At 41.4% G+C, this 27949-nt stretch overlaps 1 protein-coding gene across 3 annotated transcripts; it reads left to right on the top strand.

Annotated features, from left to right (window-relative positions):
* The first annotated feature begins 310 nt into the window (after positions 1-310).
* Positions 311-27852, top strand: LOC124278899 (zinc metalloproteinase nas-15-like). Of its 3 annotated transcripts, none has more exons than XM_046714707.1 (18): positions 311-493; positions 3415-3565; positions 3803-3905; positions 8033-8145; positions 8542-8662; positions 13386-13455; positions 13594-13797; positions 13908-14043; positions 15291-15413; positions 15520-15663; positions 16026-16100; positions 16987-17127; positions 18450-18614; positions 19339-19464; positions 19703-20020; positions 20202-20342; positions 25967-26080; positions 27334-27852. In XM_046714707.1, exons 1-18 carry the CDS (start codon positions 455-457, stop codon positions 27447-27449), a joined length of 2400 nt encoding a protein of 799 aa, XP_046570663.1. In that variant the 5' UTR covers positions 311-454; the 3' UTR covers positions 27450-27852. The 3 variants fall into 3 exon arrangements, with proteins under 3 accessions (XP_046570663.1, XP_046570664.1, XP_046570665.1); XM_046714708.1 differs by lacking the exons at positions 25967-26080; positions 27334-27852 and adding exons at positions 21651-21773; positions 22230-24058; XM_046714709.1 differs by lacking the exon at positions 16026-16100.
* Positions 27853-27949: the final 97 nt, after the last annotated feature.

Genomic DNA, 27949 nt, shown 5'->3' on the forward strand with positions numbered 1-27949 from the left:
TTACTGCAATTATTGCTCAAATGTGATTTGTGATATAAAATGTCTGACACGGAGGGACAGCAGTATAGTCACAGGTCATCTCAAGAATGAAGATTTCTCGTCTGGTTAGAGGGTTTAGAATCATTCTGAAAAGTTGCACGTACATGTTTAGAATGATTTCCTTCGCCGTCCAAAATAGGACATATATGGGTTGATGGCTTTCCTATGCTTAAATGATCATGAATGAAAACGCCGGGAGTGACGTCACACTATATGCCCCGTTATAACGCGTTGAGCCCACGATGATTCGTTTTTCCGCTCTATGGGTTGAGGAAAACAGGTCATTGTTGACGCACCTCCTTACTAGGATATATAGGTGGCGTTATGTCGGAGACTTCATTCACACCACGATACACACTGTAAACATTAAAACATAACACGGAAACAGACGCAATTGGCTTTTAAAAGTTTTAACATGCGGAGCAGGTTGTTGGTGTCGATGGCGCTGGTGGTGGTAAGTACTGGGGAGTTTAGTTTTTAAAATGTGGTCAGTGACGTCTGCATGTTTTTGTAATTACCACATAACAATGCTATAACTGTGTTGTTTGTTACGGGCAGTCTCAAAATCCCAGACATTGAATTGTTTATAGCGTTGTCACTTTGTGCCAATTATGAAGAAAACACCGTACCAGTTTTCCCGCTTGGAGTTTCAAACTGTCTTTTAATTTTTATACATATTGAACTAGGACACTGGTACTGTAAAATAACAACACCAGCCGTTTATAGACATGGGGATGTTTCAAACTGAATTATTAACTAGTTAAATGAACTTAAAAATGTTTCACAAAGTAAACATTGTCAAAGTGAAGGTACAAGTGTCAGAAGTAGGTTTTAGATATACAAGTGTAAATTCTGATTGGTATGAATACTGGATTTACTGGAGTCTGTGTTAGATTTGTATCAGTTCTACGCGAGGTTTTTAAGAGGGAGCTGAGCCAGCACGGAAACGGTCTGGCTGGCAGGGTCACGTGTAGTGTACAGTATTAAGTGCCGACTGTTTGTCTCCAAGCTTTAGGGCAACATACCATGTTTTCAATTTGATATTCGCCTGTTTTCTTGTTATTGCATACAGTTTCATACGAAACTGCTTTTTGAGACTGGTATATGGCGACTTATGTAGACATCGCGCCAGTGGTCAATGTTCTCAGTATATACTCGCAGTAACAAGAAATGCAACATAGGAATTATATACAGAATTCATGCTTTCTTCGTGAAAATTGTCTTATGGCGAGAAATGTAGGTATTCTGTATCATTCAGGGCGATTCTGTTATGACCGAAATATAAAATCGAGTGTATCTGATGCCTGGTGATGAACTACAAACCCTGTTTTACCCTGACTTACATATCGTTCTCACTGTAGTAACACTCTCATGAGCTCTTTCACACAACTAAACAAATAATACCGTTGCATATTAAACATATCTAAAGAATGTCTTATATATTCTAAAGAATACCGTTCTATATTTTTATATTTTAAAAAATAGCTTAGCATATGTTTAAATAGTTGTCAATGAGCTTCTAAACGTTCATCTCAAACCAATAATTACCACCCTTTGGGTTGTTCCCTAAAACAGTGAGGTAAATATGACAGTTTCATTACAGCTGAAGCTGATAATGTACAACAGAAAAAGAAAAGCGAATATCAAGTGTTGGAAAGCCTCATTGTTCTATACGTTCTCTCAGTGACAGGGACTGACGTGTGGCTAGTACCATAAGTACCTTGAGCATGTACGAGTGGCTCGGATATGTGCGCTATATAAATATCCTATAATAATAATAGTACGTGATTTCTCAGCTCATCTCAGCTGGCACACTGCATTCTTATTCCTTAATATAACCGTAACGGTAAGTGTGATAACAGGTCTGCTGAATTTGTATCTACGTGTTGCGAATGCGTAGGTACTGACATCACATAATGCTGATATTGACTATCTGTGTCGGGAATCAAACCCCTGAGTTCAATACAAGCCACTACTTCAACCACTGGACTAATTCTCTAAACGGGTGACATGTCGGCTGTTAAGGTCTTGCTTTGTATATTTATTGTTTGATCGATATTATCGAATTTGGAAAACCAATAACAAAGATTGGAAAATATATTCGTACATAGCGACATTTCAGTGTGTAGATTCTTACACTGTTACCAAGCTAAAAGTGATAGCTTGATAACGATGTAAGAATCTACACGCTGTAATAAACAGAAGTTGTTATCCATAAAATCGTAATCTTCGTTAATACCTTGTATATTCTCATTATCTATGTATATTATGCGCATTTATATGATCCCATTTAAGTTATTTGAATGTTTGTATTAACCATCCTCGACTGGAGGTTGTTATCAAGCTGACAGTTGGGGATAAATGTTCTGGCATATGTTACTTCAGGGTAGTGTGAAGGCGGTATGGCACAGAGGACCCAGTGGTTTGACAGGATGGACAACAACAGTGTTGTAGGAGGGGGGTCCCATGCAGATGACAGGTCACTGTCCACATTACGATAATGCATGAAATAGGGCGCTTTTGGCTGGGAATCCCTTCAACAGCAATATATGTGGACTCCCATTGTGACGAATAGGACATAGATTTGACCTCGACACAACAAGCTCAACATGACGTTGTCGGGCATGCTTCGAACAGTGGAGGTCTGCCACCAGGAAATGTCACCTCACAATGACCTTTGATTCAAGTGTATTGTGTAACTGAAATCAACTCCGATACCATTGTGCAAATGTTAAAGTACAGCTTAGACTGGACCTACAAAGACCGTATGATGGAGCAGAATGTTTCCTAAACGTGTTACGTCGGTCTTGAAACACACGCCGACCTTCCTTATCCGATTCCATGATACTAAGTAGCTGTGGCCATTATGTAATAATTTGCATCTGCAGTTAGTATTCGACGCAGTGGTGTACCGAGCAGGCATACAGGACATGTTCACAATCTACGTGGTCGTATAACAGCACTCGAACTATTTCTAGGCATTTACACACTTCCTTCCCTTGTCATTAGCCAGAGCAACAATCGTCACTCCTTATATCGGTTATCAGTAATCACAGAGTGTACCATTTGCTTTTTATTTCCCATGTGCTTGCTATTAAGAATTTAATGTTTGTCACCAAATTCTGTTTGTTAGTGTTAGTTCTGTCTGAATTATTACCTTAGGAATTACAGCGTAATTGTCATAGGGTTAGAGTAGTATATCTATAATGATGTACATCTGACTAGAAGCTATTGCGTCAACCAGCGATCCTGCTCATGTTGCCTCACTCCCTCTGTGTTACAGCTACACGGGGTGTTGATCTCATTCCCTATCCATGTTCTTGTAACTGGTACCGCCATCATCTAAAGAATTAACCACGTGTACATTGTTGTCAGGTGTGCCTGGGTGATGTCACACACGCCCGTCCCCGACAGGAGACACACCCAAAGAAGAAGTACCCTCCTCCTGGAAGCTTTAAGTCTCTCGACCCGCCGACAAACCTGACCATAGACCAGATTCTGACGAAGCAGTTGGGGGGCATTGATGGTAAGTGGTGCAGGGCCCGTGGATATAGTATACATGGCAATATATGTTAGACATCAGACCAGGTGTATATAGTTAGGGATTCACCAGATACAGTTCTGAAGGAAGCCCAGCCAAACATGTACAAACTGCGCCGGTTTCATCCAACTCCTGTATCTGGCTGTCAACTTGTGGGAAACCTTACATACTTTCATTACGTTGATATCATTGTGTTGTTTACTTATCGTTGTGTGTGTTCAGTTGCCGCCCACAGGATGGTTGCCCCTGGGGAGCACATCCTTGCCGAGCTGGACATGATGCTGACTCAGGAACAGTTCCTCAACTTGTACCAGATGCCCAGCAGGTAAGCCTTAGCTACATGTACCAGATGCCCAGCAGGTAAGCCTTAGCTACATGTACCAGATGCCCAGCAGGTAAGCCTTAGCTACATGTACCAGATGCCCAGCAGGTAAGCCTTAGCTACATGTACCAGATGCCTAGTAGACAGGTCTTAAATATGTGCATATGATTGCAGACTCTTAATGTTTCTGTGAAGAATCAGATTCCCCTTGCTGGTGCACCACAATATGCCGACATGCTGCGTTCATTCTACTCCCAGTATGAAGGCTGTATTAGTCCCATGTGTCACGCCAGTGTATGCTGTTGTAGGTGTGTTACTAGGATCCACTGATGGTGGGTTTGGACGTTCTAATACGTTCTATCAAGATCGTTCCCGTTGGTACCGCTTCACTGTGATATATTGATGGCCATCATATTTCAGCAAGCATGAATGATAACAAGGAAATAGTGATTTCCATGACGTTATCGCACTAGTAGCAATACGTACATACACGTGGTACATTGTTCCTTAGCAACGGCTTCAGGGAGGGTTTCCTCAGGATCCTTACTATGCAGGTGTCCGTTCTAGCACGCGAGCACATTGAACGTGTGTTTCCCTTGTCCCCCGCGTTTCCTGATGGACGTAACACAAAGGTCTACCCGAGGAAGGGACGATGATACATGCGCTGGTCGATCGCACCATCATCTTACATCCGGACATTGTCCACGACAGATGAGTCACTTTACTGGGTTCTATGTATAGTGACTCGTGGTGTTTATTTCAACACAAAGATGATGTGGACATTGTCCCCTATGTCTACTTAGCGATGTGTTCCCTCACCACACGGACCTAAACATATATCTAAATCACGATTCACATGCTCTAGTGATGCAGATTCAGCGTGACTGGGACGAAGTTCCAATCACTTTATATATATTCAGCTGAATTTTCTTCTCCATTCAGGAGTGATTGCATGATGTACTCTACTGCATGCTGTTCTTGCAGGAGACATTATTGGGTTCTGCCCAAGAAGCTAGTATGTTTTTGAAATTCAGTTATATTATAGCCTACTAAAGTCTCAAGGTGTCTAAAGGAATAAACCAAATAATCCAGATTACACCGTACAGACAAGTGATTCCTTAATAGGAACAGATTACTTCACGGGTTCTTCATTACAGTCATGGGGCGGTGGGGTAGCCTAGTGGTTCGCACGTCACGCCGAAGACCCAGGTTCGATTCCTTACATGGTTACAATGTGTGAGGCCCATTTTTGGTGTCCCCCGCCGCGATATTGCTGGAATATTGCTAAAATCGGCGTAAAACCAAACCCACTTACTCCCTCATTCCACTCACACATCACTTTGAGTAAACATACACACTAACACTTAGTTTTAGGTCAACACATCTGTTGTATGTTCATTCATTTAAATGACATATTGCAGGATAATCGAATAGATATGACCACATGGAGGACAATGTCATTAAATTACAGTCTAAACTGTAAAGTGTTTTTATAAAAAAGTAAGCATGACTGACACAATCTGATATATATCTGGTACATGTTTGAAGGGCTACCTGAAGCGTTCTTAATATTATCATCACAACACCGGCATACTATTGCCACACGACCAATTCTGCAGGTTTGAGAACGGTCACTAACCTATAAAGGATATTCTGAGAAGTGTATTGTTCACATATTAAACTAAAGTAACAGCTCCTGTTATCTACGTATAAGCTTGCTATTACGAAACGAAATACCCCGTTAAATGGTCTGTGAGTGACGACAGTTTGATCGACCGATCTCCTTTTATTAGCATCTGAATACAATGTCTATCGGTTTGGTGGGGGATGGGTGGTGGGTGGTGGTGCTTGGGGTAGATAATAACACACCTGTATTATGTGGTGAGTAAACAGGTATTCTAGAAACAGGTATGGCCATGATGTCACCTTGTATAGGAATACTTTGAGACACTAACCTCGGAATGTCACTTTCTGTAGGCTGGACCTGTGAATAAATACCTCGTTGTAACGCGAGAACAGGTGTGTACGTGTGATGTAACCAGCCAATCAGCGTAGGCGTCCTTACTGGGTAGGTCACACGTCTCAGGTGAGTTGATTGCTGGAATGCGCGACATTCATCACAAGGCACACTTTCACGGGGGACAAAGACGGTGTTCCATATATGGCCATTAATTGTACTCATTAGGCTATATACGTAGATTCACATTGATAGTACTTTTTCATAAATAAATACTTATATTTATGAAGGTATCACAATGATAAAATTTAAAATGAACTTCTCAAAATGTATTGCTATATTTGCAATAAAAGAAGAAGATGTTGGGGTTTGTTATCCGCCTTGCGGTAGAACATCTACTTCAAGTACCACTATCCCTGATATTTCCATAACATGGTTCTGACACAAACAGTTTAACGCTTGAACCACTCAAAACAGTTAGTGTCCTCCAATTGAGATACCCCTATCACTGAGGTTTAGATATTTGTCAGTGTGGAGCCAGCTTGTACCTAGATACCCCTATCACTGAGGTTTAGATATTTGTCAGTGTGGAGCCAGCTGTACCTAGATACCCCTATCACTGAGGTTTAGATATTTGTCAGTGTGGAGCCAGCTGTACCTAGATACCCCTATCACTGAGGTTTAGATATTTGTCAGTGTGGAGCCAGCTGTACCTAGATACCCCTATCACTGAGGTTTAGATATTTGTCAGTGTGGAGCCTGCTTGTACCTAGATACCCCTATCACTGAGGTTTAGATATTTGTCAGTGTGGAGCCTGCTTGTACCTAGATACCCCTATCACTGAGGTTTAGATATTTGTCAGTGTGGAGCCAGCTTGTACCTACATATTCCTATACATCATCGCTTGTTCTAATTACTTTAAAAAATTGGGACCAAAATTACTGAATATACTCTTTGTTCTGTTCTTCTAGAAAAAGATATTCTCGTCCTCGTTTTGATAAATTGCAGATTATCTCTTTCTAACATCAAACATAAAAATAACTGCACTTTTTAAAAGGCCAGCGGACGTGACTGTGACAGGTTTTACAAAGAACGGTGTGTAATTCGGAACCTAGTTTGTCCTTGACAGTTGTTTGACTGAAGACCATACCTGTTGGAATCGAAATGGACGCTAGCAAAAGGGTTATTGTGAATGAGGATTAGATAATGATGTCTTGAGCATTTGTTTGTTTTGAACTCAAATTGCCACCTGTAGATGCATAAAAACCGTGACTTCTAAAACAACAGTACGAATGTGTTAAACAATACACTAGGGCTGCGCAATATAACCGGTTTACCGGTATTTACCGGTTCAGACATGAAAACGATAAGTATTGCGATACGCTGATCGAAAACCGGTATTTTGACATGCATTCGGAAAACTTCGTAACACTCGGAAATCTTCGGATATTTCCACTTTTTGAATTGTTCTTTTCCCTGTTTGATTAGTGCCAAATGTAACTTACATTTTTATTTGTCATGATTAAAAGTTTATATAAAAGGTTAATCAATCATGGTGATTTTGTTGTGTTTTTGCTTCATAATCAAGCATTAACTCGATTATAAGTAGTTTTTGTTAAAAAAATAATCCTTGCAATATATTGCAATACATATCGCAATATATGCTTCCGCATCGCAATATATCGCAATATGAAAATTCTCTGCAATACCCACCCCTACAATACACCATGGATCACAGACTCAAGCTAGAACGTCTCTTAGGTCATTTAACACCAGTTACTTAGTCATCCTATTAACGTGCAATTGACAGACAGGAAAAAAGGTTTGTCGGTTCATATCAACAGGTCCGGTTCCTCTACATGGTCAGATTGTCCATTATTCATATGTCACCGTTATGATGAACACATGCTCCATCGTAATACACGTGGATGGCAGTCAGTGCTATTGTCATCTAAACGAGTCTACCCGTGAGATCCCGGTTAGAATATTCAGTAACCCGACCCATGCTTGTAAAACTAAACTCACTCACTCACTCATTCTAAACGAGTCAACAGTTGCAGAAATACTTTTTGTATTTTAGAAATAAAACCCGCAAATATGCCCACAATATAGTTTGACCGCACCTTCTGGGACACGGTGGTGTTTACTGGATGGTTATGTTTGGCCTTGCAGCGACACGAGGATGCACCCTACACCAGGCCGAGAGAAGCGGAAGGCGGCCCGAGACGTCCTACTACGGTGGACGGGATCCGAGATACCATATACATTTGCCCCGGGTCACTTCGGTAAGTCTAGATAGCATCCCCCAAACACTCCTATCACACCTTTCATTCAATGTCCCCTGTGTGCCGGATGGTTGACCAATGAGATGAGGTTGTTGGGGGAAATATGCCCTCCCACCCCATCCCCCACTCCTGCCTATTTTCGTCCCTGTCGATGCTAGTTATAGAAAGGTTATTACTGTACCTTAATAAAGCTGTTGTGGTGTCAATTACACAATTAATACACTCTACTGGTAACATTGACCTAAATTGAATAACCAACGTTTCAGACATTTAACATTTGATTTCGATTTTCCCCCCTGAAATTTCATTCTTAATCTAAAGTATCTAGCTCTTTGTGTGCACCCGTACAGTGAGATCCGTGGTGATTACTAGTACCTGTGTGTTGTTCTGTGGCAGATAAGAAGGAGAGGTATATGATGAAGCAGGCGATGACGGAGTGGGAGCGGTACACGTGCCTCAAGCTGAGACCCGCCCAGGCCGCAGATCCCAACGTTGTCCGCTTCCAGAACGGTGAAGGGTGAGTGTGACATGCCAGGTCTGAAAGGTCTTATATCCAGTACATTGTACTTAACATTTTCCCCGGGTGACTGGTGCGGGTTCAAGAGACGTCATGCGCCGCCTATCGATATATGCATTATAAACTCTTAAAGGAGAAAAATTGCTATAACTGACTGGGTTAAAATAAGTCTTCAGAAACATGTACCCCAAGTTTTAATACGGAAGCGCTGAAGGGACCTCATGAAATAAAAATTATCTTGAGCGCACAAGTTAATATCTCTCTAATGGCATTAATGGAACGCACATTTGCTTGACTGCTGGCTAAAATGTACAAACTTATATCCTTTTTGGAAGATTTCAAACGATGCAAAGTCGGAGTTAACTATAGGTGTTTATGATGAGACTATGTAAAAGTATGCAAATGTATCATGAACATTGATAATGTTTATCATGTAAACGTTCATCGTCTTTATGCTTGTCAATACTATTCTTTGTATCTGATTTTACCACTTTTTGCTTTATTACATAAAGCAGGCCTAGGTATGTGTCATGTCATAATACGAATTAAAACATAAACATGAGTAGAAGTTTATTGCAGGGATGAATAGTGGTTTTACTTACTTCTTATATTGGTACATAGTATTATGAACACTTGGATAACTTGTTTTTTGCTACGGCTTTATTATGAATACATAGTATTACATGACCATGAAAAATGTAAACATTGAGTGTTATACTTAATTATCTTAATTATAAAACTAATGTCTGATGTATTGGAAGTAAAGTCGACCACTTTCAGGGAACTATAGTCTGTAGTCTTGGTATGCATGTATCAGTAATGTTTCCTAACGTGGGTACAATGGCAGTTTAACTCTGTACAATATCATATACAACCCGCCTGATTTATTTGATCCATTAGTATGTGCACGTATATCATATATACCGACTTTATTTCTTACTAAAAAACCGTGTTCCCCGTTTCACTTCTTCCGTATCAATCCCTTATGTATACGTATGTGTGTTGTAGTTTATTTAACATGTTTTAACAACACAGGAAGTTGAAGAATAAAGACGTCGATGAAGACAGTGTCCTGCGCGAAATTCAACACATTCGGGTCCAACAACGACCGTACAGTATCCTGTTTCACGATTAAACCGCATTGGATACATTTTTGATGCATCAACGATAACCATGTCTTTGTTCAGATCGTCGAAGTCGTCCGCAATAAAGTATGTAACATCAGCGCAGCGGTGGGGTAGCCTCCTGGTTAAAGCGTCCGCTCGTCACGCCTGGGTTCGATTCCCCACATGGGTACGTGTGCAGCCCATTTCTCGTGTTCCCCACCGTGATATTGCTGGAATATTGCTAAAAGCGGTGTAAACCGTATTCACTCACTCACTGTAACATCAGCAAATCTGGTAGCTGGTACGAAAGAGGGACATACACCTCAGAATACGCTTCAAGTGGCGTACTATACTATACCCTGAGTTTTGACAAGAAGATGTGTTATGTGTTTGTATTGGAACCCAAGACTGAAATAAGCTTGAATCAGATCGCGTTTCCGCTCCTCCTTGCAGTGTATCTCAATATATACTAAGTTGAGCGCTCAACATACTAACGTGTGCGCTCAAGATACTAACTTGTGCGCTCAAGATACTAACTTGTGCACTCAAGATAACTAACTTGTGTGCTCAATATACTAACTTGTGCGCTCAATATACTAACTTGTGCGCTCAAGATAAATTATATTTCATGAGGTCCCTTCAGCGCTTCCGTACGTTTCCGCTCCTCCTTGCTTCCACATGAAATACTTATGAAGCAGTGTATCTCAATATATACTAAGTTGAGCGCTCAACATACTAACGTGTGCGCTCAAGATACTAACTTGTGCGCTCAAGATACTAACTTGTGCACTCAAGATAACTAACTTGTGTGCTCAATATACTAACTTGTGCGCTCAATATACTAACTTGTGCGCTCAAGATAAATTATATTTCATGAGGTCCCTTCAGCGCTTCCGTACGTTTCCGCTCCTCCTTGCTTCCACATGAACTGCTTATGAAGCAGTGTATCTCAATATATACTAAGTTGAGCGCTCAACATACTAACGTGTGCGCTCAAGATACTAACTTGAGCGCTCAATATATTAACCCGTGCACTCAAGATAACTAACTTGTGCGCTCAAGATATTAACTTGTGCGCTCAAGATACTAACTTGTGCGCTCAATATACTAACTTGTGCGCTCAAGATAAATTATATTTCATGAGGTCCCTTCAGCGCTTCCGTTTTTTAATGCAAAATTAATATTATTTATATTTTAATCGGGAAAACAATTTCTACTATCTCAGCTTCGGCCATTATGCATATTCCGCAAGCAAGTCCGTGAACTCACCTGACCTTTTACCCTCGTGACGTCATATGTGACTAAGGTCGGCCATATTGCGAAAGTCCAAGCGCTACAGTATTGTAGACCGCGAAACAAAACAAATCAGACAGGTATGGGAAATACTGAGAATGTTCATTTTATTGTTCTTATTCTTGAAACACTCAATACAAAAGCAGTATTTATTATGAAACGATGTAAATCACATGTTCGTTAACTGGTGCATCAGTTTGAAATTTTTGTCTATTTGCACAGCATTTTCTATAAGACTGCATGAAAATGGAAGGGAAATAAAAGCAAAATTTGCGTGCAAGTTCTGACAATCATGTTCAATAACAATTACTATAAAAGGTCAAACGTCAGTCAATATGTTGTCATACGTTTGTCGACTTGACTGGGAACATAGCGAGACTGAATGCTGCCAGTCGTAACACCTTGAAGGTTGGAGAGTTGCGTGTCATTTCAACGTGCAACAAAACACCAAATCTCGTTTCAACCCAAGATCGTCCTAAAAGTGGTAGACCAAGAGTCACTTCCCCTGCCTAATATCATTAGACCAAGACTCACCTCCCCTGCCCATTATCCCACTTTGCCATTTATGCTACTGCCACCGAAACATTAGGACTGGTTTGAGAAGGGTAGCGGACCAATCAAGTCTCAGGTTGACATTCGCTTGACGTTCCAGACACGACCAGGCCTGTCAAGGAAGTGCAAAGTCACACATCGCCATCTGTTGGATGTGACGATTTATGAGTTGCTGTACTACCTACAGATGAACTGCATGTAGACGATTTTTTATTGTCTGACCTACGACTGGTACTTCAGTAGCCAGTTTGCAACACTATAATTAGCCATTTGGGGTCAGTGTAGTAAAACCTGGTTTGGGTTTGTTGTTATCTGTTCTATAGTGAGCCAGTCTGCACACCCACACTGTAGCCAGTGTCCAGCATGCCTACAGCACGTTACAGTCGCTACATACAGCACGTTACAGTCGCTACATATAGCACGTTACAGCCGCTACATATAGCACGTTACAGTCGCTACATACAGCACGTTACAGTCGCTACATATAGCACGTTACAGCCGCTACATACAGCACGTTACAGCCGCTACATATAGCACGTTACAGCCGCTACATACAGCACGTTACAGCCGCTACATATAGCACGTTACAGCCGCTACATATAGCACGTTACAGTCGCTACATATAGCACGTTACAGCCGCTACATATAGCACGTTACAGCCGCTACATATAGCACGTTACAGCCGCTACATATAGCACGTTACAGCCGCTACATATAGCACAGCCGCTACATATAGCACGCAGCCGCTACATATAGCACGTTACAGTCGCTACATATAGCACGTTACAGTCGCTACATATAGCACGTTACAGTCGCTACATATAGCACGTTACAGTCGCTACATATAGCACGTTACAGTCGCTACATATAGCACGTTACAGCCGCTACATATAGCACGTTACAGTCGCTACATATAGCGTTACAGTCGCTACATATAGCACGTTACAGCCGCTACATATAGCACGTTACAGCCGCTACATATAGCACGTTACAGCCGCTACATATAGCACGTTACAGCCGCTAGCACGTTACAGCCGCTACATATAGCACGTTACAGCCGCTACATATAGCACGTTACAGCCGCTACATATAGCACGTTACAGCCGCTACATATAGCACGTTACAGCCGCTACATATAGCACGTTACAGCCGCTACATATAGCACGTTACATACATATAGCACGTTACAGCCGCTACATATAGCACGTTACAGCCGCTACATATACGCAGCGTTACAGCCGCTACAGCCGCTACATATAGCACGTTACAGTCGCTACATATAGCACGTTACAGCCGCTACATATAGCACGTTACAGCCGCTACATATAGCACGTTACAGTCGCTACATACGTTAGCACGTTACAGTCGCTACATATATATAGCACGTTACAGCCGCTACATATAGCACGTTACAGCCGCTACATATAGCACGTTACAGCCGCTACATATAGCACGTTACAGCCGCTACATATAGCACGTTACAGCCGCTACATATAGCACGTTACAGCCGCTACATATAGCACGTTACAGCCGCTACATATAGCACGTTACTGCCGCTACATATAGCAACAATGAATGAAACCAAGGTAATCGCAACAACACGTGCAAACTATCGGATGTGTTTGGCGTTAATGACAACATACATGGACTTTCATGTATGGAATGTTTGACCACAACACCTATCTTTGGTCTAATACTCGATATTCACATATGTATTTCATAATCTCATACTTTTACCGAATATATCTGATATATTATACCTTCCATTACAGATGCAGTTCTCAGCTGGGGATGGTCGGAGGTGTTCAGACCATCAATCTAGAAGCACCAGGATGTAGATTTGTAGGTATTTATACATGTTCATTAAACTATAACTGTCTGTCATGAGGTGGGTGTTTGCTAACCCCAGAGGCTTTCCTTGTGTTGCCTTCCTAGCAGATGTTGCAACCGTTTCTAATTCAAAGTTCCCTACATCAACAGAGAGGACTGTACCTGCACGAGGTCGGCCACGCCATAGGCCTTGTCCACGAACACCAGCGTCCCGACAGAGACCAACACATCCGGATCCTGCTCCAGAACGTTGCCCCGCATATGCGCGTGTGGTTCAACAAGTACTCTCGAGACAAGGTGAACGTATACGACGTGGACTACCAGTTCTCCTCCATCATGCACTACGGCATCAGTGTGAGTACAGACAGTTGGTTTCCATTAAGCTGGTTCAGTTGTAGCATGACGTGTATGTTTTATAGTATTATCAAAGATTAAAGACTTAAATGCCCTGCCCTTATTGGCAGGCGTTCTCGTACAACGGGCGGGCCCAGACTATTCAGGCTATAGACGCCGAGAAGGAGGAAGAGATTGGGAAAGTGTTCCTCAAGGAGCTGGCCTACTCTGACGTCAAGACGGTCAATCTCATGTACAACTGTGGAGGTGAGGAGCTTATACCGAAGTACCCCTGCGAATTCTGTAAGACGTAGATAATAGATAATCCGATCCGTGGCGATCCAGGTTAGAATTGGTCTGCCAGAAGCGAATAACGTGGACTGGCGGTCAGACGTGGAGACTTGCTTGACGCATTTCATCACAAAACAAATGGGTCAATCGATGCTCATGATGTCAATCACTGTATGTTCCAGGCCTGATTATGTACAGACCGCCGTGATACCTGAAAACAACAAACATACGAACAAACGCTACCCATGTCTGTCGTAAGGGTGGTCATAGGAGTGGATCCATATCATATTATTGTCCAAATGGCATGGATCTTTGCGATGCATTGAACAACATGTAGGCCTGACCACAACCACCCGTAACGACATAGGTGAAGGCATCGAATGGCGCATACCATTCGCTCCTATTGACCCACACGGAATGGCTACGTTATCGATAAGCTTCACAAATATGATTCTTAAACAAATACTCAAAAATAAACAAATTCTTACACAAATTCGGTCGGAATCGTACAAAAGTGAGTGAGTGAGTGAGTTTAGTTTTACGCCGCACTCAGCAATATTCCAGGTATATGGCGGCGGTCTGTAAATAATGAAGTATGGACCAGACAATCCAGTCATCAACAGCATGAACATCGATCTGCGCAATTGGGAACCGATGACATGTGTCAACCAAGTCAGCGAGCCTGACCACCCGATCCCAATAGTCGCCTCTTACGACAAGCATGGGTTACTGAAGATCAGTTCTAACCCGGACCTTCACGGGTCGAATCGTACAAAAGACGATGTATCCTATGATTATGAAAAGGGTTTTATGCCTTTTAATTGATTTCCGTTTTATCATAACAAAGCTTCTAATATACAATGTACATCTCTTTCGGAAAAAGTGTATGGCGTTATGGGTTAAGGATATCTTGAACCTAGATTGTCACTGGTTGGTTGACATTTTGACCTTAGCTGCAACTGGCGAGACTGCTTCAGTTCAGTTATTCTTCAGTTGAAATAATAGTGAGAGTAATTATAGTTGAATAATAGCTACGTTTTCACATGCATACTGTTAGATCAAGTTTACAGGTAATTTTCAAGTCAAACGTGAAACTGGCGAGAACACTGTATTTATTTATGCATGCAGGCATATTTGAAACGTGCATTTTTCTTGCAGTATATGACTATATTAACCCTCAATATGTACGTTTGCTTTGATATGACGAGTTGTATGTATTACAGAGGGATGTCCGACCAACATCCGGTGTAAAGATGGTGGCTTCCTGGACCAGACATGTCGCTGTATTTGCCAAGACGGGTCACGTGACTGCCAGGAGGGCAAGGCCACTCAAGCTGCCAAGGATGGTATGTCCACCAACATGCATTTAGACTAAAAATCTGAAAAGAAAAAAAAATGTAACAAATAAAAATGTGAAAGAGGGACTATATACACTTGCCGTGGATATTTCAGAGACTTGCAACAACGTGTACGACGACTGGCAGTGCTATATCTGGGCCAACTCCGGGGAGTGTGACCGCAACAGCAACTTCATGACCAAGAACTGCAAGAAGGCATGTGAACTGTGTGGACCGAGGACCGATGGGGCTGATGAAGGTAAGCTGGTGTCTGTTTGGTCAGTCTGAGTCACAGCTCAAGGGGCACGAGGGAAACTGACATACGAAGGATTATGGGTAGAAGGATAACGCGATGTAGGAGGAACGTTTTCAGCTGAAGTCACCAATTTAATTCAATGGTTGCTTCTTTGGGAACTCCCTCACACATCTGCACCCACGAAGCAGACCCTATATTTCATAATATATGATATGAAAAAAGGATAAATGTATCTTTATATGATATAATATGAAGTATCTTATATGAATGTATCTTTGTCAGTTTTAGGTATTTGCATCTGTTTCTGAAATCAATGATCACTCGGCACAGGGACGTGTAAACAAACAAACCATTGTATATTTCAGAGAACCATTTCACCACATGGGCGTGGCAGTGGTTCGGGATTTTTACAAACATTGTTCCCAAGGACTGGATCATAGGTGTTTTATGCATGAACTCCCTTGTCTTATGTCCCAAGCTTGCTGCACACATTCCCTGACACAGGGTGGGGAAATAGTTGTGAGGGTTTTGCGGGTGAGGGTGAGGATGACATTAAAAGAGGAAACCCTGTCCGCACCCAGTGTAATATATTGACCCCTCACGTGCCTGGTAGACATCTCTCTGTTATGTGAGAAGGTTGCGTTTGAAAGGAGTGGATTGATGTAGGTACAGAAGCTGCCCAAACCCGGTAGCCATAACTCACCTATCTTTACCCCTCCAAACTAGCATGTTCCAAGATACTGACCCCATTTCGATACATCCTGGATCCGCCCTTCAACGGTGTATACACTCAGCGTCACAACATTAGGTCCTGATGCACTATCAACACATGTGTACAGCCTCGGCATGACAGCCTTCTGTAGCTCCACTGCATGTCATTTAGCATGCCATCACGTGTTGAATGTTTACAAGCTCGCTTGATCTGAACCACACGTTTCTGTGTCTGTCAGTTCTGACGAAACCTTGCACCATGTAAGAAGCTGATTGCCTACCTTCAACAATCCATCAGTATCTAGACTGTCATTATGTGGAGTTGATATATGCTCTGTGTAGCCCATGTTGAAGCATCTGTTGTATACACCCTTGTTACTGGGAAGACCTGGCTACTGTCTCCATGAGCGTTGTGTACAACTGACCTTAGTAACATGTCAGTAGACTGGACATCCATGGTGATCACATGGGTCACGTGCATAAACTAGTAATGTCAAAATAATCCTCTCATATAAAGAAAACGAGGTGTCGTAATATAAGCTTTTCCTCTAACGTCATTTGTTTTCTATTTTTGTCGTGAACGAATAAATGTAACATAATGTTTTGCATATTTAGGTATATGTAAAGATATCTACCCTGCCGAGAAGTGTGGCAAGTGGAGACATCAAGGCGACTGCGCCAGCAACGAGTGGTGGATGTCCCGGAACTGCAAGAAGACGTGCAACGCCTGTGCGAGTAAAGACACTCGACCTGAGAGTAGGTAGCGTGTTTCTACTGGGGCGGGCTGGGTTGACTTAAGTTGGGTGGGGTTGAGTAAAGACACTCGACCTGAGAGTAGGTAGCGTGTTTCTACTGGGGCGGGCTAGGGTGACTTAAGTTGGGTGGGGTTGAATAAAGACACTCGACCTGAGAGTAGGTAGCGTGTTTCTACTGGGGCGGGCTGGGGTGACTTTAGTTGGGTTGGGTTGAGTAAAGACACTCGACCTGAGAGTAGGTAGCGTGTTTCTAATGGGCCGGCTAGGGTGACTTTAGTTGGGTGGGGTTGAGTAAAGACACTCGACCTGAGAGTAGGTAGCGTGTTTCTACTGGGGCGGGCTAGGGTGACTTTAGTTGGGTGGGGTTGAGTAAAGACACTCGACCTGAGAGTAGGTAGCGTGTTTCTACTGGGGCGGGCTAGGGTGACTTAAGTTGGGTTGGGTTGAGTAAAGACACTCGACCTGAGAGTAGGTAGCGTGTTTCTACTGGGGCGGGCTAGGGTGACTTAAGTTGGGTGGGGTTGAATAAAGACACTCGACGTGAGAGTAGGTAACGTGTTTCTACTGGGGCGGGCTAGGGTGACTTAAGTTGGATGGGGTTGAGTAAAGACACTCGACCTGAGAGTAGGTAGCGTGTTTCTACTGGGGCGGGCTAGGGTGACTTTAGTATGTTGGGGTTGAGTAAAGACACTCGACCGGAGAGTAGGTAGCGTGTTTCTACTTGGGCCTGCTAGGGTGACTTAAGTTGGATGGGGTTGAGTAAAGACACTCGACCTGAGAGTAGGTAGCGTGTTTCTACTGGGGCGGGCTAGGGTGACTTAAGTTGGGTTGGGTTGAGTAAAGACACTCGACCTGAGAGTAGGTAGCGTGTTTCTACTGGGGCGGGCTAGGGCGACTTTAGTTGGTTGGGGTTGAGTAAAGACGCTCGACCTGAGAGTAGGAACTTAAGTTTGGAGGGGTAAAGAGTGTTTTGATAGGGGATGTGAATGCATAATTCTAGAAAAAAGACAATGGGATATATACTGCCATGAGGTGTATAAGACTGAACAAGCTGATATAGTGTACAGTTGTATGGATGAAGACAGGAAGATTATGGACATTGGGATTGGGGATAGAGATTGGACGAGACCTAACCTTGAGTAGTCTTAGTCCCTTTGAGGAATGGATCGTAGCGCTACTCATATACATTGCTACAGACTGAATTATGACAACCATAGTGGTACGGTTGGTGAAAGTTGAGTGTTGAGGGGACTTCGGTTGGGAACCGCAACGAGGTGATCATTTCTTACCACAGAATGTGGACCTGAGACATTGTTTCTTCAGCTAAGTGTCACAACAAGCACAACACCGTGGAGTGCGACAAGTGGGCGGTGGAGGGCGAGTGTCAGATCAACCCCAAGTGGATGGCCAAGCACTGCAGGAGATCATGTCAGTTGTGCCACACCTTTACCAACGACGACGACGACGAGGAGGATAACCAGGACGAAGGTAACTACATACACCTTTCGTCATCTATAAGGCGCATGCTACAAGTGAGATTATTAGATAACTAAACACACAATTCAGTATGTGTTGTCATGCTCCATTGTGTTGGTATTGATGTATCTACAGTGTAAGCGATGCATTGTGCAGTTCTGAGTTGTCCGGTTCTATGTCGGCCAGCGACATTAAAGGTACTGCATTACACCACACTTCTTTTAACATAAATAATGCATTTCTCTAATAATACTAACTATCAACCCTCAAGGGAGCTGCCATATAATGTATTCCCCAAAAAGTACGTATTCAGATTACAATATTCAGTTACAGAGTTCGAATGAATTAATGCACCGTTGCATTAAATCGACTCTCGCGCCCTCTACCGGCCGAACATTATTTCAAGGAAACCCCATAGAGTTATGTCCCTTGGACCTCTCTTAACGAATCATTCGTGACCAAATATCCTACGCACAACTTGTGATTGAAACCAGGTCGGCAAACACCGACAACACCACGTGCGACTGATTTCGATGTTTCCATATTTTCTGTTTGGAAGCTGTTCGCCTCGAAGTTTTAATTATCGATTTCAGGCAAGTCGTAAGGGATAATAAGTATTTTATTACATCAGTAGGAAGCTAAAGTAAGTGCATATTCCCCAGTATATATAATATAGGCCACAATATTGTCGAAAATGAGTGACATTGCGCCTTTAATGTTGTCCTATGGTGTACAGGAGTGTGTTTGGACCGCCACAGTGACAAGGCTGCTTGTAAGCGCTGGGCCAGCAAGGGAGAGTGCAGCGCCAACCCCGTGTGGATGATTCCCAACTGCAGGAAGTCCTGCAACAAGTGTGAAGATGGTAAGTGCAGCAGCACTCTATTGGATGCAAACATACAATTCACTAAATGAACAAATAAAGTATATACCATATCAAAGCGCACTGATTTCAGTCATACTCAACCTTTCATGGCAATACAAACACAGACGGAGAGAGAGAGGCGGGAAGAATACAAGATTAGTTGAGTTGGTCATCATGTCACATTCATTAAATACCGTATTTAAAAAAGCGTATTTAAAACTTACATCTTATATTGCAGGAACGTGTAAAAATGTGTATGAGGATCGCCAATGCGATATCTGGGAGTCTGAAGGCGAATGTAAGAAAAATCCCAACTGGATGGCAAGCAATTGTGCCGTATCATGTAACAAGTGTTCAGAAACTGGAACTGGAACTGGTACAGGAACAGGAACTGGAACTGGAACTGGAACTGGAACTGGAACTGGAACTGGAACTGGTACAGGAACAGGAACCGGAACCGGAACTGGAACTGGAACTGGCACCGGAACTGGGACCGGAACTGGAACCGGAACTGGAACCGGAACTGGAACTGGAACTGGCACTAATGGAACAGACCGTGAGTAAAACTTACATATCTGGGAATTACTCTATGGTCCTTTATATGTTTGTAGCGACCATGGTTACTCAATATTATTTGAACATTGATTATTTCTAAACACAAACCATTTCTATATCCAAAGAAACAATGAATGTGCCACCATGAGTGTTACTGAGAATGTACTTGTATCCTTCCACAGAAACATGTAAAAACACCCATAATGATGTAGAGTGCAGGACGTGGGCAATCAATGGCCACTGCGACATCAACCCTTCCTGGATGCTGACCAACTGTCGGAAGGCCTGTAAAGTATGCCACACACAGACTATCGTCCCAGATGGTAAGCGTACACTGAAGGATCCAGTTTCTCCACGACTCACTAGCTGCTAACACATCATAACATAGATGTACTACAGCTACTAACCCGTCAGTGTGACATTACCTGCTAACTACTGCATGGAAGTATTGACACATTGACAACCTGAAGGTCTTTCTTGCAACATCATGCTACACGGGTGTCTCTGCTATAATTTGGTAATAAAACCTGTGGTTATAGCGTCCGCTCGTCACGCTGAAGACCCGGGTTCGATTCCCCACATGGGTACAATGTGTGAAGTCCATTTCTGGTGTCCCCCGCCGTGATATGGCTGGAATATTGCTAAAAGCGGCGTTAAGTCATATTACCTCACTATTAGGAGATCCGAGGTAGAATTTGTCTTAGCAGTCCATAGTTGTCGTAAAAGAGGACTTAACTAACGGTTTCCGGTGATCAGGCTTGCCGAGCAGATACATGTCATCGTATCCCAGTGGTGTAGATCATGGTGTCAAATACAGGATTATCTGGTCTACACTCGAATATTTACTGACCGTGGTCATACAACTGGAAGTGCGGCTTTAAACAACAAACAGACTATTGGTTATTAAGTAATACATTACATTGTTCCATGTCATAGAGATGAATAGTTTCCCTTCACGTAGAATCACATATGTGGGCTAATTTCACATGATGGTAATATACAAAGGTACGTAAACTAAACCGCCATCACATTTTTCTTATATTGCAAATGATTCCGCTGTACTTGACTTGATTTTATGTTTCAACAAACGTATTAGTCACCGTACTATTAACCCTGAAGTCTATTCCTAATGATAACATACCAATGTCTACTAATCATATATGTTCCTCGAGGTGGATAACGTCTAACCTTTACATGCAATACTACTATAGTTATATAAAAGCGGTTGATTTCCCGGGAGCGATTCTTCAAGATTAATACCTCGCTACTAACAAACCACTGCTTCACTGCCACGATACAGCGAACGGATACACTTACAGGTAATAAGGAATTAAGTTCAGTTTATGCATGGAAATGGATTGTGTTGTGAGTAGTTTAAATTATTACTTTCTTTCCATTAAAGAACACATCTACCATTTGCTTTACAGCTTTTACATGATTCTATAATTCGAGAAACGAAACACATTAACGTGAATATATATTTCGTACCCAAATTGAGACTGAATGAAAGGGGTTGAAAATACTGTAGAACAGTTGGTTGGTTTTATAGTTTTTGGACGACGTGGGCCAGTAAGAGGCCTACTTGCGCCCATGAGAACAGTTGAGTTGAACAAGGATTATCTCCCTTTCAGGGCTATGCGTGAACAAAAACTTCCTGTGTGGCACGTGGACTAGACACGGCCACTGTGACATCAACCCCGGCTACATGCTGAACAACTGTCAGAAATCCTGTGGAGTCTGCACTTTGGATGAAGGTACAGGAGTAACCAGTTACTTGGGTATCAGCGATCTGGTCAATGTGGTCATTTAGTAATGGTGCAGCTCTGTCACATCAGCCTGGCGGGAGTATGAACCCGATTAAAGTCCGTATGGGTTCATTTGAGACCGATGAATCGCTCACTAACACAAAATCTAATAATTGCAACAAAACCAAACTTTGCACAGTCACGTGAAATCGACAGACCAATATGATGATTTGTCTCATAATTTTTAACACCCGAATAAAACAGTTGTTTAACAAACGATCAGTATTCTGATGTCACTTTTCGCTATTTTTGACGAGGGGGACAACTTGCTGGTAGGACAGCCAGGTGTGCGAGTTGCACGTGTGAAATTGAAATTTCACTACACACTCTTGTTGATTACCTGGCTGCTTCCTAATTTGCTTCATCTAAACTGTCAGCTAAATACGATATTTGTGTATATTTCAGAGACCACAGGAGACACAACCGACGGCCCCACAAGTGGATCTGCTGCTCTGTTAACACTTACAGTTGTCCCGCTAGCCATAGCTCATTACGTCTTAACATGCCTCTGAGTTCTTGAACCTGTCTTGAATCATCTCCTTAAAGATTCACTGTTACTCTGTCTCTCAGGCTATAGGGAATGTATTATGAAGAAGCCCACCTCAAGCTGAGAAAGATGGGACAAGTCGAGATACCTTCACCTCTTTTCGTGAAAGTAAGAATAAGGAATCTGGACGTCTTTTGGAATTACTTTTTATAGATATAGATATTCAAATAATATATCTTTATTTCTAGGACTAATTGTCTAACTCATCAGTGAGATACAGTAGCACTGCAGTAACAGTATGGAGTCGAGGCAACCATGGGCAACAGGAAGGATTATTTACACAATCTAACAATCTCCCTTATTTGAACTCTTTACGATCATCATTACAAATAAAGTTAAAAATATCCACACGACTAACACTAAGACCTTTAACTAGGAATCTTTATGTTTATTATATGTCACAGATGAGAGATTCTAATATTAGTTGAAATACGTTTCACCACCCTTGTGGTCTCTTGGATGGAAGGTCTGCTCGGAGAGTGGCAGGTCGGTAGTCCAGTATCCTCGCCGTATCAAAATACGTTAAAACATAATTGCTTGCTTTTCTGCCTTGCATTCGACATTTAGGGGATAATACCATTAGAACTCCGGGTTAGAACCCTTGGTCGGAATTGGGTCTCTATGTTTAAGCTGCGGCTAAGTGTGTCTCAGGGGTAAGTACAATAACAGTGTTATACGTCCATATGCACACACGTACATACTAAGTGTAAAACTCTTGGGCGCGACTAGAAAACCCATTACGCCTCAACTGAAATAGGATGGATCTTGCTCCCAGTCTTTTCTTTAGAGACACTATCCTTCTGATGTTTGTAATGTATGTATTGTCATTACTGTTTGTCATGAATGCATTGTCATTATTGTTTGTAATGCATGTATTGAGACTATTGTTTGTAATGCATGTATTGTCATTATTATTTGTAATGCATGTATTGTAACTAATGTTTGTAAAGCATGTATTGAGACTATTGTGTGTAATGCATGTATCGTAACTAATGTTTGTAATGCATGTATTGTAACTAATGTTTGTAATGCATGTATCGTCATTATTGTTTGTAATGCACCTATTAGCACTAGTGTTTGTAATGCATGTATTGTCAGTATTGTTTGTAATGCATGTATTGAGACTATTGTTTGTAACGCATGTATTGCCACTATTGTATGTAATGCATGTATTGTCATTATTGTTTGTAATGCATGGATCGTCATTATCGTTTGTAATGCACCTATTATCACTAGTGTTTGTAATGCATGTATTGCCACTATTGTTTGTTATGCATGTGTTGTCATTATTGTTTGTAATGCACGTATCGTCATTATCGTTTGTAATGCACCTATTATCACTAGTGTGTGTAATGCATGTATTGCCATTATTGTTTGTAATGCATGTATTGAGACTATTGTTTGTAATGCCTGTGTTGTCGTTATTGTTTGTAATGCCTGTGTTGTCATTATTGTTTGTAATGCATGTATTGCCACTATTGTTTGTAATGCATGTATTGAGACTATTGTTTGTAATGGATGTGTTGCCACTGTTGTTTGTAACGCATGTATTGAGACTATTATTTGTAATGGATGTGTTGCCACTGTTGTTTGTAATGCATGTATTGCCACTATTGTTTGTAATGCATGTATTGCCACTATTGTTTGTAATGCATGTATTGTCATTATTGTTTGTAATGCATGTATTGTCATTATTGTTTGTAACGCATGTATTGAGACTATTGTTTGTAATGGATGTGTTGCCACTATTGTTTGTAATGGATGTGTTGCCACTATTGTTTGTAATGCATGTATTGCTACTATTGTTTGTAATGCATGTATTGAGACTATTGTTTGTAATGCCTGTGTTGTCATTATTGTTTGTAATGCATGTATTGCCACTATTGTTTGTAATGCATGTATTGAGACTATTGTTTGTAATGCATGTGTTGACTATTGTTTGTTTGTAATGCCTGTGTTGCCATGTTATTGTTTGTAATGCATGTATTGTTTGTAATGCCTGTGTTGTCATTATTGTTTGTAATGAATGTATTGAGACTATTGTTTGTAATGCATGTATTGAGACTATTGTTTGTAATGCCTGTGTTGTCATTATTGTTTGTAATGCATGTATTATCACTATTGTTTGTAATGCATGTATTATCACTATTGTTTGTAATGCATATGTTGCCACCATTGTTTGTAATGCCTGTGTTGTCATTGTTGTCTGTAATGCATGTATTGCCACTATTGTTTGTAATGCATGTATTGAGACTATTGTTTGTAATGCCTGTGTTGTCATTGTTGTTTGTAATGCATGTATTGCCACTATTGTTTGTAATGAATGTATTGAGACTATTGTTTGTAATGCATGTATTGAGACTATTGTTTGTAATGAATGTATTGAGACAATTGTTTGTAATGCATGTATCGAGACTATTGTTTGTAATGCCTGTGTTGTCATTATTGTTTTTCATCGCGGGCGATGACATCTGTAATTAGTTATACGTTTTATTTGAGTAAATGACTGCTACAGTTTGTAAATAAAAGCTTCAACGAAAGACGATGTTTTGTGTATTTTTGATTGTTGGGCTTATCTGGGCTTGGCAATATCATCTACAGGTAATTACAAGAGAATCCATGAGCAATGTTGTAGTAAGCTCGGTTATTATCATAAAGTAATTTGTGTGGCGTTGGGTCGGTCTCTTTTGTTTTGTTTTGACCAGTTTCTCGACATTGTGCATGGATAATCCACAGTGCTGCATCTCCAGTTAGGTCATATTAATGTCACTAACCAAACTGCTCACTGGAAATTGTGTTTCAACCTTAATATTTGAGCCTGTTATTTGAGCACCAGTACTGTTTTGTAGTATTAATACGTAGAGTGAGTTTGTAGATACTGTTGTCAATTTTGTTTCCTTTGTGTAAGGAAAAAGACCTCCATTTAGCTATTGAACATACATTCCCCTTTTGTAAAAGCAATATAGCATAATAAATGTCTCGTCTGCATCACATCATCGACATCAAAACTCTAGTCCTAAATTGCCAAGATTGAGGGTATCAAAACTGTTTATAATGATTATATTTACCATTACTTAAAACAAATATGTTAATGTCCAATGTGCTTCAGTTTTCCCTAGATGAACGTTGGTAGACGAACATCAGCCTACATTTTCAGCTGAATATGCCACTTTCTCAAGTAGGACAGTGAATAACATGACGGCAGTGCTACAATCACATTCCTAAGAATAATCCCTTTTATGAAATTTTAAAGTAATTTAAAACGAAAGTAGAAATAGCTTTTGTATGTTTCTAGACATGTTTTCATCGACGTGAGGAAATGTTATTGGTTGAAACCTCTACCCGTGTGTGCACATATCAGATAGTGTTTACACACTACAGGCAGCCACTGTTGGTAATTATACACAACTCAGACTTGATGATGGTATACCTTTATAAAAAGTGTAGTCACACTCGAATACTGTTCTGTCTATTTCTTAACACCTGTTCTGGACATGTATCCACCGAAGTGCTCTAGGCCACTCTCACTGTTGGTTGCAATGTTCACCTTGATGCGGCGTGGATCTAACCATAGTAACTTTTATGTGTTCAACAGCCCAGTGCACCGACCGAGATCGCGGGTGTGCGAACTGGGCCAAATACGGCTTCTGTGAAAGCAACCCAGGATACAACCTCATCTACTGCAAGAAGTCGTGCAAAAACTGCAACGGTGAGGAACTGCTTTCGCATATCTTGTCCTGTTTAATCTCTTAATTCCACTTGGGTCAGGTGACAGTCTAAGTATAACTAGCGGACCTACCCTCACGCAGTCTCCCATCCATTCCGACAAAGCCATTGAACAGTTAGACCAGGTAAGTTCTGGTTCCATGTAGTGTAGGGAACATCAGAACCGTATTGAACAACAATGTTATACATTCAAAGAATGGTAAGGCCGTTTTCTGACCAGACGCATGCATGGTTTAGGGAATGAGCAAAGCGCCTAGGCAGTGTTGTGAAAGCAATCCAAATATTATAAGTTGTATGCTTATCTCGGGGGTAATACGGTCTGATGTACGCCTCTTTGTAGCAGTGTCACCCGAGCCGGTAGGCGAGGGATGACACTGCTACAAAGAGGCGTACACCAGACCGTATTACCCGAGGGAGAAGCATACAACGTATTTATCTTACCGCCATGTTAAATGTACAAAATATAATTTTATTTCATTTTAAAGAACGCTATCGACTATATCACATGTAAACAAAATGGCGTCTGCCTCTCGACTGAACTTGTTAAATCAGTGAAGCATATTCTGACAAGCTTAACACTGCTATAAAAATGGTTAATTATGTTGAGTGTGCAAACGACTTAATGTATAAAATAGTTTAAATAAAGCAGTGAAAGTCGGTAAAATAAATATGTACATAGGAACTAAAAAATCGAACGGTTTTCCGGACACTGCATGCGTCATATTATGACGTCATACGATTGTTAGCGATACAGTTTCTCGGCGGAGAGTTTGGCGGTTACGTGGCAGCAGGTAATATTTTTTCCAGTTGTCACCATCCTAGGAGGGGTGACACGGCATCTTGTTAAAGCCTCATTGACCAATGATATTAAAGTATTTCACATGAAGGTAAGATAAGAGCATGTGTCTTATTCAAGATTATTTTGTAGAACGTGTTTTAACTGCCGTTATCTAGGCCATAAAGCTAGTTTAAGTAGAGACTGTATACAAATTATAGAACGTATAGCTTGATGTCAAATATCTCAATTCAAGTTGTTGAACCGTGCACACGAATGCATGTGGCCTCAGCAGCTGTATCAAAATGGAAGAAAGTATCATCCCAATGTACATCTAATTGTACACGCCCGCTACAGTCCATGCGAAAAATAACTTTCCTTTCAGGTGACATGGCAGTTTGTAGCTGACAAATTCATCAAACAGTAGTTCTTGGCTAATGCTGTATTCATTGCAATTGCAGGTTGTCGAGACGAACAGTATTTATGTTCGGTTTGGGGAAGAGCCAATCACTGCATCACGAATCCGGTCTACATGCTACGTCACTGCCAGAGGTCATGTAACGTCTGTAGGTCATAAGCCATGCGCAGAGGATGTATTCACTTATATGGCTATATATGGCACCTATATCATGCACCAAGCCCTAGACACGATGAAAGACAACGTATACGCTGTACGTGGACAGTTGTACTGATAACATGTGTGCACGTCCATGCCGGAGCAAACAGAATATCAGATAGAACACTACATGCAGGGGAGGGGGTCTTTGTAATCTACCTTCTCTGTACAACCACACGACTAGCCAGACGAGAATGTGACATATAGTTTCATTTTTTGTTCATGTATTTGTCCCAAACTGTTGTTATTAGAAATATGTGTTGCTTTATTGTGTGTGGCTGTTGTCATGTGTATCTGTGCTTCACTTACATATATCACACTCAGTGACATAATATTTTCAAATAAAGTAATTGATTAATAAAGATCCACCGAATTCTTTATTTCATCTTCACAACGAAATTGTTCGTCGGAACGTTAATAGAAATATTTCCCGCCGCCCTATAACATTTTGAACTGCATGC

Source organism: Haliotis rubra, unplaced genomic scaffold, assembly GCF_003918875.1.
Source record: "Haliotis rubra isolate DU_JTF1 unplaced genomic scaffold, ASM391887v1 Scf243, whole genome shotgun sequence".
Lineage (NCBI taxonomy): Eukaryota > Metazoa > Mollusca > Gastropoda > Lepetellida > Haliotidae > Haliotis > Haliotis rubra.